General features: G+C 49.3%; 1 protein-coding gene across 1 annotated transcript; it reads right to left on the bottom strand.

Annotated features, from left to right (window-relative positions):
• Positions 1-1141: 1141 nt before the first annotated feature.
• Positions 1142-11355, bottom strand: LOC309797334 (putative serine protease 47; the record flags this gene model as incomplete). Its single annotated transcript, XM_082645932.1, has 3 exons — positions 10869-11355; positions 7799-7959; positions 1142-1459 (listed from the first exon to the last, which is right to left on the bottom strand). The coding sequence occupies exons 1-3, from the start codon at positions 11173-11175 to the stop codon at positions 1142-1144; spliced, it is 786 nt and encodes a 261-aa protein (XP_082502058.1). The 5' UTR covers positions 11176-11355.
• Positions 11356-13139: the final 1784 nt, after the last annotated feature.

Below are 13139 nucleotides of genomic sequence, written 5' to 3'. Positions count from 1 at the left end.
CACTCACTCTGCTAGACCCGCCACATTCAAAAGCCCTGTATGCTTCAGGCTGGAAACCCCTTCCTTATGTCCTGGGTCATGTACTCCAGTCCAAGTCAATTGTCCTGCACTCTGGGAACTTCCCTCTACCTCCGTGGGGAGTTGGTCCTTGTTCCTCCAAATCCCACGAGGGACGGTTCTTTACTCTGGGAAAGATCCTTACTCCCCTGTATATAGACACCTGGGAAAATGTCTTACTTCCTATTAAAGGCTGAATTGTACCCCCCAAAATTCATATGTTGAAGTCCTAACCCCAGTACCTCAGAATGTGACAATTTTTTTTTGGTTGCACCATGCAGCATGTGGGATCTTAGTTCCCCAACCAGGGATGGAACCTGTGCCTAATGCAATAGAAACGTGGAGTCTTAAACCCTGGATCTCCAGAGAAGTCCCCAGAATGTGACTTTATTTGGAGTAGCACTTTTAAAGAGATAATTGAGTTAACATGACGTCGTTAGGGTAAGCCCTAAGCCAATATGACTGGTGCTCTTATAGGAAGGGAAAATTTAGATACAGAAACACACAGAGGGAAAACAATGTGAGGACACAGGGAGAAGATGGCCATCTATCAGCCAAGGAGAGAGACCTTAGACTTCTGGGCTCCAGAACTGTGAGATGATAAATTCCTGTTGTTTAAGCCACATTGCCTGTGGTATTTTTTATGGCACCTGGAGCTGGCATATCCTTCCTCTGAAGGCCTGTGTACCCCCATGGCAGGAGTGGTGTCTGCAAGTGAAGACACCTTTCTCTCTCCCCAGCTGGACTTCCTCAGTGTCCTCTGACTATCCCTGCCTTCCTCCTGGGATAGTCTCCCTGCCGGGTCCTGTTTCCTTGTCCACGGAGCCAGACAACAGACCTCAAGGGAAAGGGTGAGTCTTGAGGATCATGGAGGGCAATAGGGCCCCAAGACAGGAGCAAGATGACTCTTTCATTAGTTTTTATTTGTTTTTTTATGCTTGGTTTGTGGTCTGGCAACAGTTGGAAAGGAAAGCGAAGAAGGCACCAGTGAAAGGTGATGGGGCTTGGGGAGGGGAGGAGCAGAAGTTTCCAGCGAGGAGACTGGGCCCTGAGGCAGAGAGCAAGAGCAGAGGGGCTTGGCGCATCACTGCAGGGCTTTCCATATGGCACCAAGCATGAGCAACAGCAGGGGCCAGCTCTGTGGAGGCACAAAGGCTTTGCCAGGCCCAGGCGAGCCCGCAGCCTGCAGAGTCTGGTATGGAAACAGCGTCTGAGGAGGAGCGGACGTGGCCTCAGGGAGAGGTGTGAGTCTCTGGATCTCGACGATCCAGTCGGTGAAGTAGGTGATGTTGGTGAAGATGCTGGGGTAGAAGGGATGACGGCAGTCAAAGCCCCAGCTGGACAGCCCCATCAGAACCCAGGCACTGGCGAAGTCACAGACGAGGGGCCCCCCAGAATCGCCCTTGGAAAGAGATGGGAGTTCATGTGGGTGACTGAGCCAGGTCTGAGAAAACCAGGTAGCAAGGTGGGTCTTATGAGTCTCTGCCATCCAGGCTCAGGTGCACCTCTGTAAAAGTCACAACACCGGCGTCCCACTGCAGAGCAGCCCTATTAAGCCATACAGGCAGGCAGTGGAATCATGCTTTAGGAAGTCCCTGATTGACCCTCAGGACAATCATGGATCTAAACCTATCAACATATGGACCCCTGTGCCCAGCGAGGTCCTGGTGGTCCAGGACAGGGCAATATCCAAGGCCAAGAAGGGACAGCTGCACCATAGGGCCCAAGAGAGCTGCTCTGTGAGTAAAGCCTGGCCAGCTAAAGCTGCGTCTGTCCCCAGCTCTTGCAAAACCCTGAACTGCAGCAGCACATGCCCACGTGGGTCCTCCTCCTTTTTCTTTCATTTAGTTAGGCCTTTAGTTTTTCTCTCAACTTCTTGGTTGAGCATCTTCAGGAAATGCCCATACCCAGGCATGGTTTAGGCAGCCTGTTTTGCTCGGGGAGAAGATCGGTGGTCCCCAGAAAGCTGCTGGAGTCCTAAAATGCTGTCAGGGCAGGACAATCTGGATGGAAATCCCCTCACTCATCAGCCAAAGCGAAGGTCCCATCCTTGGGTGTGGGGGTGGAGGAGCAGGGGCCATGGCCATGCTTGGTGCTCCTCCACTAACCTGTCCAACATGCACATCAAGCATCCAGGGCAGCCTCCGCCTTTGGGCAGTGAAATGACAAGCCTCCTCTTTTGTCGTGCTTTTGTAAATAAGCCAATTAGGCTGCCATGTGTCAGCTGTGACATGTGGTAACAAGCCATGGAAGGGACAGGACAGGAAGGGAAGGGCACTTCATAGGATGGAGGCACAAAGCTTTCCTGTGCTGAGACTACAGGCAAGAAACAACCTAACTTTCTGATGAAGAAGAGGGAGCAGTAAGTGCAGACGAGGAGAGGAGGGTTGAGCCATGTGGGGGGGGAGGAAGAGCAGTGATGTGTGTGGAGCCAGGGGGATAAATGGGACATGGGGTCATAGGGCCTTATGGTGGGAGGTTAGATTTGACCCCCAGGGAGGACTGTCTAGGTTATGTTTAGCACTTGGATCACTCTGATGCTGTGTGGAGAATGAACCAGTTGGGAGGTAGCTACAGGAGAGAAGCTGAGAGATTATTGATGGGGAGGGCAAGTGTGGTAAGAAACAGTCAGATTTGGGGCAATATGTTGAAGGAGGCAACAGGACCTTTCAAATCTGAGCCTTTCTCACCAACCAGGGAGGAACTGCAGAGGGGAAGCAGCAGGCTGAGCACGGAGCCCTGGGGTCTCCGGCATTTAGAGGTGGGAGGGGAGGGGACCAGGTGTAGAGCAGAGTAGTTGGCTAGTCCTGGTGCCCAGGAAATGGGAGTGAGAGTTTCTGAAGTGGTGAGTGAGAGGAGGACTCAGGTCCACTGGTGGTTCTGGCAAGACAGGCTCCTGGGGATATTGGTCATGTGGCTCTGGTCGCACACTGGCGACACTCCTGGGTAGAGTGGGTTAGATTCAGTGCTACTGTGGGTCTTTTGGGGAAGGAAGGCAGACAAATTGGGCAATAGCAGGAGGGAGATGGCTGTTGCACGTTTACACATGAGCCAGGAAAGGGGGAGACAGAAGACATGGAGCAGGAAAGCCTTTGGGCACCCAGAGCTCCAGGACGGACTGGCTGGGATGGGCCATGAGGCTCAGGAGAGATGGAAGATACTGGGGTGGGGGAAAGTAGGGCTGGCAAGATGAATGGGCTCTAGTCTGATTGATTGCTTTGGTGTTCTCAGTGAAATAAGATCTCCAGCTGAGAGGGGCGGTGGGGGAAGCAGCGGCTTGCAGGAGAGAGAAGGGTACATGCTGTAACTGGCCAAAAATAACCCTCAAAGATGCCCATCCTCATCACTGGACCCTTCGGCTATGTTACCTTATGTGGCAAAAGGGACTCTTCAGCTGTGACGGAGTTGAGCATCTTGAAATAGGAAGACTATCCTGGATTATCTGGGTGGACCCAATGTATTCACAAAGGTCCTCATGCAGAAAGAGGGAGGCAGGAGGTCAGAGTCAGAGGAGGAGATGTGATGACAGAAGCAGAGGTAGGAGCAATGTGCTTTGGGTACAGAGGAAGGGGCCATGAGCCAAGGAATGCTGGTGGCCTGGAAAAAGCTAGCAGGAGCAAGAAAACATTCTCCCCTAGAGTGTCCAGAAGGAACCAGCCTGGCCAACACCTTGATGTTATACTTCTGACCTCCAGGAATCTAAGAGAATAAAGTTCTGTTTTAGCCACCCACTTTGAGGTGATTTGTCACTGCAGACCCAAGAAAGTCATACACGGGGTCTTCTTGGAGATTGGGAATGTGCCATCATCACCTCAGTTCTTCCCCTCTGTGCTCCCTAGCTGGGGTGCCTTTGGCCCTCCCCACAATGTACCCACCCCAAGCTGTTCAAGGCCAGGGGAAGGCCTGGTCCCTGTCCACTCCAGGCCTCAGGGATTCATGCAGATGAGCCATGTGGTTGTCTACATTATGATGGATTCTGGGCCAGTACGGGGGAGATGGGAAGGGCTCCAATAGCCTCCTGGACCCTGGGGAGCTCTCAGGAGGCAGAGGAAGCCCCAACACTAATGTATCCCATGCAAACTGAGATGCACAGCAAACCGTGTGTGTGTGTGTTTGTGTGTGTGTGTGTGTGTGTGTGTGTGTGTTTGTTGGGCAGGGCCAGAGCAATGAACTCTACCTTGGGTGAGAGGACAGGTCTAAGACAGGCCCAGAAAAACAGGTACAATCCAGATAGAGGGAGGCAGACCAGGCCAGGAGATTGATATCCAGTAGTTGTTAAGCACCTACGGAATGCCAGGCACAGTACTGAATTTTCTATAAGGACCTTATTAAGTGGAGGCCATTGGCAACCCCATTTCATGGGTTATCTTAGGTCACAATCTCAGTAAATGACAGATTGAAGACTTTAACAAGGTCTGTCCTGCCCCACAGTCTGAGCACTGAGTGCTCCTATGGTCTATCTCTCCACAGACTTGTTTCTGGGTTCCCTGTGCAAGGGGAGGGCACTTCAGGGAGAGAAGAGACCCCCGGTTGGAGGATGGGGACCAGAGCAAGCATGTGGCAGAAGATGAATCTTGACGGAACCTCTCAGACAGGCTGTGGTGACTGAAAGGCTAAGGGAGGCAGGAGGGGCCATGTGCTGGGGCTCCTGGGTGTCCAGCTCAATGGTGTTCTCAGCCTGGGTAGGAATGAGAGGGGGTGGGGCCAAGGGGCACTATAGATGTCATCAGGCAAGCAGACAAAGGGCTCCAGCCCTGAACTCCATGGGCATGACCTCTGCAGGCTGGAAGGGAGGTCTACCGTGACAGCCACATGGGGACTCGGGGGACTGAGCCCTTTATTTCACCTGCAGGTGCAGCTGACTCTGTGAGAATGATGGGCCAGGCCAGACAGCCATCGGTTTTTGACTGGGAACCAAGAAACCTGGGTCTACCTCCTACCAGGTGGGCACGTGGCCAAGCTTCTTCCCTCTGGCTCAGTAGCTTCACTGGGCCGCCGTGAAAACAGCTGTCCGTGAGGCCTTCCCAAGGACCAGGTGCATCCCATCCCTCCTCTGTGCATTTCCTGGGGTGCCAAAGCATATTACCACAAACTGGGTAACTACAAAAACAACAGAAATTTCTCTTCTCACAGTTCTGGAAGCCAGAAGTCTGAAATCAAGTGTCTCTCTGTATATCTCTCAGCCCACCCTAAATTCAGAATAGTCTCATCTCGAGATTCTTAGCTAATCACATCTGCAAAGACCTTTTTCCAAATCAGGTTACTTTCTGAGATTCCAAATAGTTACAAATTTAGGGGACACTATCCAACCCACTACACCATCCTTTCAACAGTCCCATGAAGGAGGCCTCAGAATCCTACACTATGAATGAGGACATGGGCTCGGAAGGTGAAAAGACCTTCAGGGCAGAGCAGTGTCTCTAACTCCAGAACCCTAATACTCTTCCCTCCACTCCACAATGCCATCTATGTAAAAGATCCTCACAGGATACCAGCTTGGGAGGCTGGGCCCTAAGGCGGATATGGTGGAGGTCAGGTTAGGTTTGGAGTCAGAATACGGGGAACCAGGTTGTGCTGCCTTATTTTAGGGTAACTACTTTCCCTCTCCTGGTCTGTTTGCCCACCTCTAAAATTGAGCATTACAGAGAGAGGAAAGAAATGTTTACAATTCAAATATCCAACAGTGGACTCATACCTGGAATATGTAAAAATACACAAAGAGCCCCGAAAGAAAAGGAAGACAACCCAACAGAAGTGTGAGAGGGGAGAAAATCTTGAAGGGAAACTTTAGACAAGATACCCAATGACAATAAACATATGAAAGTATATTTAACTTATCATCAGGGACTTGTAAACCACCATAAGCTATCAAAATGAGAAAAGATGGAAAGTGCTAAGTTTTGGCGAGGATATAAACTCTTATCCAGGACTTCCCTGGTGATCCAGTGGTAAAAAATCTGCCTTCCAATGCAGGGGACACGGGTTCAATCCCTGGTTGAGGAACTAAGATCCCAAATGCCATGGGGCAACTAAGCCAGCGTGCCGCAACTAATGAGCTCGTGCGCCTCAAGAGAAACCGCATGCCACACCTACAGAGCCCATGCACTCCGGAGCACCATACACAACAGCTAGAGAGAGAAAACCCACACATGACAACTAGAGAAAAGCCTGAGAACCGCAACCAAAGAGAAACCGGAGCAGACAGCGCACCATAACGAAAGATCCCACATGCCACAGCAAAGATCCCTTGTGGTGCAACTAAGACACAACACACATGTACCAAAATGTTCATTGCAGCTCTATTTACAATAGCCAGGACATGGAAGCAACCTAAGTGTCCATCAACAGATGAATGGATAAAGAAGATGTGGCACATATATACAATGGAATATTACTCAGCCATAAAAAGAAATGAAATTGAGTTATTTGTACTGAGGTGGATGGACCTAGAGTCTGTCATACGGAGTGAAGTAAGTCAGAAAGAGAAAAACAAATACCGTATGCTAACACATATATATGGAATCTAAGAGAAAAAAAAAGGTCATGAAGAACCTAGGGGCAAGACTGGAATAAAGACACAGACCTACTACAGAATGGACTTGAGGATATGGGGAGGGGGAAGGGCAAGCTGTGACAAAGTGAGAGAGTGGCATGGACATATATACACTACCAAAAGTAAAATAGATAGCTAGTGGGAAGTAGCCGCATAGCACAGGGAGATCAGCTCGGTGCTTTGTGACCACCTAGAGGGGTGGGATAGGGAGGGTGGGATGGAGGGAGATGCAAGAGGGAAGAGATATGGGAACATATGTATATGTATAACTGATTCACTTTGTTATAAAGCAGAAACTAACACACCATTGTAAAGCAATTATACTCCAATAAAGATGTAAAAAAAAAAAAAAAAACGACACGACACAGCCAAAAAAATAAGGAAAATTAATAAATAAAATAAATAAATATTAAACTCTCATCCACTGCTGGAATGAGTGGAAATGGTGCAACCACTTTGGAGATGTTAGGAAATATCTGCCAAAGCTGAATATACACATACCTTTTAATTCAACAATTCTACTCAAGGGCTTCTGTGAAATAGAAGATAAAACATTTGGAAGTGAAAAGAAATGAAAAACCTCTAAAATACCCATGAAGAGGAGAACTGATCATAGAATTCAATTCACACAATAGAGTCGTTGTAGAGCAATGAGACTGAACAAACTATAACTACATTTAAGAGTTTGGATGAATCTCACAAATATAAAGACACAAAAGATTGACAACTGGAAATAAATTCTATTTATGGAATATTCAGAATCTAAGCTGTCAGAAGTGAAGGTGGTGGTTTTTGTTGGGTGTTGGTGATAGGAAGGAGGTGTGAGTGGGGCCTCTGGGGTATTGGTCACGTGTTGCGTCACTATGTGAACGTTCCTCCAACTTATGAAAACAGCATGAATATATTCTTTTGTATGTATGTTACACTTCAATAAAAACTTTAAAGTATGCCTCATAAAAAGATGCTGTTTGAGGGTGCTGCCAGTAGATGCCCTTATGTGCAAGGGGCTTAGGAAGGGGCTATCCTGGGGGACACTGCCAAGGAATGCAGCCCAGGAAGACATGTGGAGGGAGGAAATGGGAAGTCCCAGGGATCTCCACAAAGACAGTAGAGGCAACACAGCCCCTCTCCCAGGGAAACTGAGGCCCTGAGAACAAGCAAGGGAAGAACAGAAACGACCTTGCTCACTTGGCAGATGGCCTTTCCTGTCGAGAAGTCCCCAGCACACAGCATGTCCTCGTGCATGGAGAAGTTCTTGCCTTTTCTAAGTCTGTATAATATATTACAAAACTTGTTCTCAATGAAGCCCACCTTACCCTCCTGGAGATGGAAGGGTTCGAGCAGAGGCGCTGCGAGGATAAGGAGGAAATCAGTGAAGGATGCTGTGGCTTAGCTACAGGCTACTCTGCCTTACTGTTCACCACTTCAACATGGGGTTTTCTCAGCACAGCTGAGCCTTCAGCACTGTTTCAGTCTTCTACTTATGCCTAGTAAGCCCTCCTCCTTTTCTCAAACTTTTCCAGACTCATCCTATTCCCTCCACCTCCCTCATAGCAATAGACCACAACTCTCCTATTCCACAAAGGAAAAAGGCAAATCCCACCAACACATGCCACTCAGTGGTGCTTAGCAAGCATTCACTAACCTACCTACCCTTTCACAAACCATCCCATCCACTCTCCATTTGTCTATCATTAACCTTTCCATCCATCCACTAATTCCTCCATCCATCTTCCTATCTTTCCTCTTTCCTCATGTCCCATTCATGCACTCACCCTTTCATCCATTTGCCCATTTACCGATCTTTTGATCCGTCTCCACTCCATTTATCTCTGCCTACCATCCTTTCACCCACCCACCCATCTTCCCTTCCACCCACTCATCCTCCCACCTACCCCTCACCCATCCACCCTCTCATCCAATCACTCATTTATTCCTCTGTCCTTGTGTTCAGTATCTTTTAGACACTAATGATACACAGGACCATTCTTAGTTGGGGGAGACAAGGGTACCTAGCAGGGCCCTGTGGGGCTCCTGGGCACAAAGCCTTTCTGTGTCCCGCATTTCTTTGATTACAGGAAATAGACTTCACTCAGCCTCCATGACTTTCTCTGAGTTCCACCGGGCAGATTCAAGCAGTTGTTAATTAGGGAAGGGAGGGGATGCGAGACCAGTGAGAAACATTTAAGAGAAACAATAGTGCAGCCTTGGGGCAAGGTCCTGGCTCCCCATCAATGGATACACAAAACAATATCTCTGAGCTATTTTGCAGATACTGAAACCCCCTCCAGGTGGGAGAAGTGGATGATTAACAATGGTATGCTGCCCACAAGCATGTAGACCCCAGACCAGCTGGAACCTGAAGGTCGATGATGCTGACTCCTACTTACCTCACAACCACCTCATCAGAAAAATGGCCAAGAGCTGATCATGCCCTCGTTGAACCATTACTTTAAAACTTCTCACTATCCTCTCCAAGTAGACACACAGTTTTTCGAGGCAGGAGCCCGCTGTGTCCCCCTTTGCCTGGCAAAGTAAGAAAGCTATCCTTTTCTACTTCACCCAAAACTGTCTCTGAGATTTGATTTAGCACCAGTGTACAGAGAAGCTGAGCTTTTGGCATCAACAGGGTAAATGAAGTAAATAAGACAAATTGTTTTAGATCTAAGAAGTGGTGTAAAGGAAGTAAAACAGGGAGATGTGCTATTAGGGGTTGCCTGTTGTAGCTCATATGATCAAGTAAAACTCCTCAGAGGAGTTGCTGAGTTGTACATGTAAAGAAATGAGTCATGCCAAGGTTAACAGGGAGAGCAAGCGAGGCCACAGAGGCAGCCAAGGTGAAGGCCCTGAGGTGGGGATGGCCTTGGCATATTCAAGCAGGAAGGAGGCCTGTTGGCTGGGATGGTGTGGGTGAGGGATGTAGTAGGAGATGAGCAGAGAGGAATGGGGGCCAACATTATGCACGGCCTGAGAGCCAAGGTAGGGAGTTTTGACTTTTTTCTAGGTATAAATGAGAAGGCACTGAGGGTAATGAGCAGGGAACTGGCATGACTCCTGCTTTAAAGCAAACACTCAGACAGCTATGTGGAGACTAAAGTATGGCACAAAGAGTGAGACCTCGGAAACCTGTCTGGAGGTCCAGGCAAGAAATGATGGTCTATAGGACCAAGGTGGCAGCACTGGGTACCTACCAGGTGCCTGGCCCCACCCAGGCCACAGGCTGGGATATTAAAACAAGAAAGACAGGGTTTCTGTCCTCAAGGAGTAACTGTGTGTGTGTGTGAGAGAGAGAGAGAGAGAAATGTGGTGTATGTGTGGTGTGTATGTGTTGTGTATGTGGTGTGAGAATGCTGGGAACGTGGTTGTTTGTCCTATGATTAGGGACTGTTCCTGACACACTACTGGGCAATGGCCAGGGATGCTGGCACATCCCACCCAATGAAGACAGGTTCTGTTCAAAATACCTGTAGCACCTCTGTTGAGAAACACGGTACCAAATTATGACCCTACAAATAATTAAAATATATATTCTTTTTCCCCTTAATTTTGCAACATAAGCATTTCCCCCAATCATAAACACTCCTTTCTGTAATAAAGACTCTTGCTCATAAGTCTTTGCCTATATTTCTCCTCTTTCAATTTTAAAAAAGATAATTATTTTCCCGTGTTATTCAGTTCACCTAATAAGCTTACAAAGTAGATAGTTGAGCTGGGTTGGGGGAAGAGCAAAATGAGGTTCAGAGTGAAACACTCAAGTCATAATCATTCTAACTTGATCATGCCGGCTCAGAGGTCAGAAGTCGTGCATGTGTTTTCTTTCCACTTTTCCCAAGCTCCTCTTATGGCAATGGGAAATCAGGGTGTTTGTCAGTGGTCTGGAATGAGCCAGGCCCCAAGTTTGACCTTTGAGTTGAATCAAGTCATCTCAGATCCATGGTTGATTAAAACCTTGGAATCCAGAACCAGAAAGACTTCAAGAACCCAGAATCTTGATTCCAAAAGTCAAAGATTCCCAGACTTACAGTGTAAAGCTTTGCACTTAGGGAACACTGAAGCTTTAGAATCACACACTTTCAGAACTAGAACTATAATGGTCCAGTCCTCTAGAAATGAGGCATCGTGGGCCAAGATCCAGTGCCTCGTTGCTTGGGGACCCCTCAGGTGGAGCCACACCTCCCTTCTTCCCTCCTCTGTCCTTCTCCCCTTCCTCCTCCCCACCCTCATCTGCCCCCAACCCGACTCTCCTACAGCCCCTCACTTTCCTCATTGAGCATCCCCCAGCCAGTTATCCAGCAGGATGAGTTACTGGGTAGCTGCATGTCAGGTACTGGGAGGCAGGCGGTGATGATGTAGGAGGTGAAATTCACAGGAAATAGCAGCTGCAACATGGTTATGTCACTCCTGAACGGATGTAACTTCTCAAAGTCTGGGTGCATGATAATCCGGCTCAGGGACATCTCTCGGGTGTGCTGGGTGTGCTGGTGCAGCTGGGTGCTTCCTGACAGAACCTGGTAGTTCTCCGGGGCGTGGGGTTTTCTGGATGAAGAAGGGCACGTCGTCACCATCACCTCTGCGTGTGGGCTACCTCTTTCCCTGCAGCCTCATCTAACTGCCCACACTCCTCTGGACCCCTCTACCCCACACGATGCTAGACAGCTTTTATCTCCCATTTCTAGTGTTCAGGAGCCCTTCTTTCTTGGGGCTAATTGATATTCTACTTACAACCTCAGACACACAGCTTCTCCATCACACACTAGAATCAGAGGAGCATTGAATCCTTGTGCTGGAAAGATTCTTGGTGGAGTTATCAAATGAAGGTCTTTTGATTGTACGCAGGAGGAGTTCTGGTTCAATCCCAGCTCTAACTTTACCCTTCCCAAGACTCCCTACAATCCACCTTCTGGCCCCACACTCTTCCTGACCCCTCCTTTCTTTAAACACCTTCCTGCCCAAGGGCTGCTTCTCCACTTAGTTATAAGGACTCAAAAAAGATTTGTTAAATAAATGAGCAAATGAGTGCAGGAAACACACTGAACACAGGTGTTGAAACTTCCTACCTCCCTGACTGTTTGCAAGGCTCATCCACCTGGAGACCCACTCATACTCCTCTTGCCCAAACCCTTCCCCTCTAGCAAGCCTCTCCCTCTCCATAGCCCTTCTCTGGAGCCCCCAGCCCATGCATCTGCCCTTCTCACCCATGTTGGGCCTTCTCGTGACAGGATGGAGACAGGGTGAGGTGGGGTCTTGCTACCCCTGATGTCACAAAGGGGCTTGCATGGATCATGGTATAGAGTAGGTGTCAATAGGTCTCTAAGCTCTGAAAGCTCCAGCTCCCAGACCTGGGCTGTGATGCCCCAACTCCCTGGGGACTCCTCCTCATCTTTTCAGGCCTAGACACTGAGCCAGGCCCAGGACGGCCAGGGGAGTTAGACTCCTGAGCAGCCATGTCACTCTCCCAGGGACCCCCATCTCCCACTTATGCAGCCTGGCACCATGGCTCCCCACAACGCACACCAGCGGCCATGACTACTCCTGGGCACATAGTTGTGCAGGAGTAATAATAAGAATTGCCCAGCTGCTGGCCATACATGCGGTCCCAGGTCCCTGCCTAGAATCTGATACCTGGAAATGTGGGGACATTAAGAAGAAGCTGTGATCTGAGATTGGTCCACACTGCATGTCAGTTAGGAAGGACACTGCCACTCTCCTGAGGCACATCTGGGTTGAAGGACAGGCACAGGGGCTGAAGGCAGAGCATGAGGCAGATCTGAGCAGGTGAGCAAGGAGGACAGTCCAGGTGGAGGGTACACAGGCCAAAGGCATGAATGACATGCATCTGAAGGCCACAGACTGCCCCAGAGAAAAGCCCAGAGGAGCTGATGTGGGATGCCCATCAACCCTTTTCTCCTCTTCCCCCGCATACCCCTCCCCTGCCAGTGCCTGTGCTGGCACCCTGGAAGGAGGACTTACTTGAGAAAGTAGTGGGCAGTGGAAATGAGCCAGTGGGAGTTAATGAGGATAGCTCCACAGACATGTGAGCCCTGGTACTGCAAGCTGGCCTGCCATGGCCACTGGCCAGCCACCACGTCCTGGCCACCGTAGATCTTCCCCATCACTTTGGGTTTCCTGCACACTGTGGAGACTCCCCTGACACCTACAATAGAGACACTAGTAGTACCCCAAATGCCACTACCAGGAAGGCCCTCTCCACTTCATAGATGGGAAAACCAAGGCCAAGTGTCCAGTGGCTTATCCAAAATGACAGCACTACCTGGACTCTGCCTTCACTGGCTGCCCCTGAGAACTGGACAGAGCAAGCCCTGTGGGGATGAGGACCCAGAGGTCTGGTGGGATGGGGCAAGGGGAGACCAAATGTAGCCACAGCAGCTCACAGCAGCATCTCCAGGGAGAAGGACATCCCTGTGTGAGGCTGCCAAGGGCTGGGCACATCACAGACCTTATTTCCCTCAACTAGCACACCTCAGTGCCTACTCTTATAGATCAAAGAACTAAAGGTCTCAGAAGTTGC

Source organism: Mesoplodon mirus (assembly GCF_964341445.2).
Source record: "Mesoplodon mirus genome assembly, contig: HAP1_SCAFFOLD_247, whole genome shotgun sequence".
Lineage (NCBI taxonomy): Eukaryota > Metazoa > Chordata > Mammalia > Artiodactyla > Ziphiidae > Mesoplodon > Mesoplodon mirus.
This window is presented reverse-complemented; position numbering and strand designations above follow the sequence as displayed.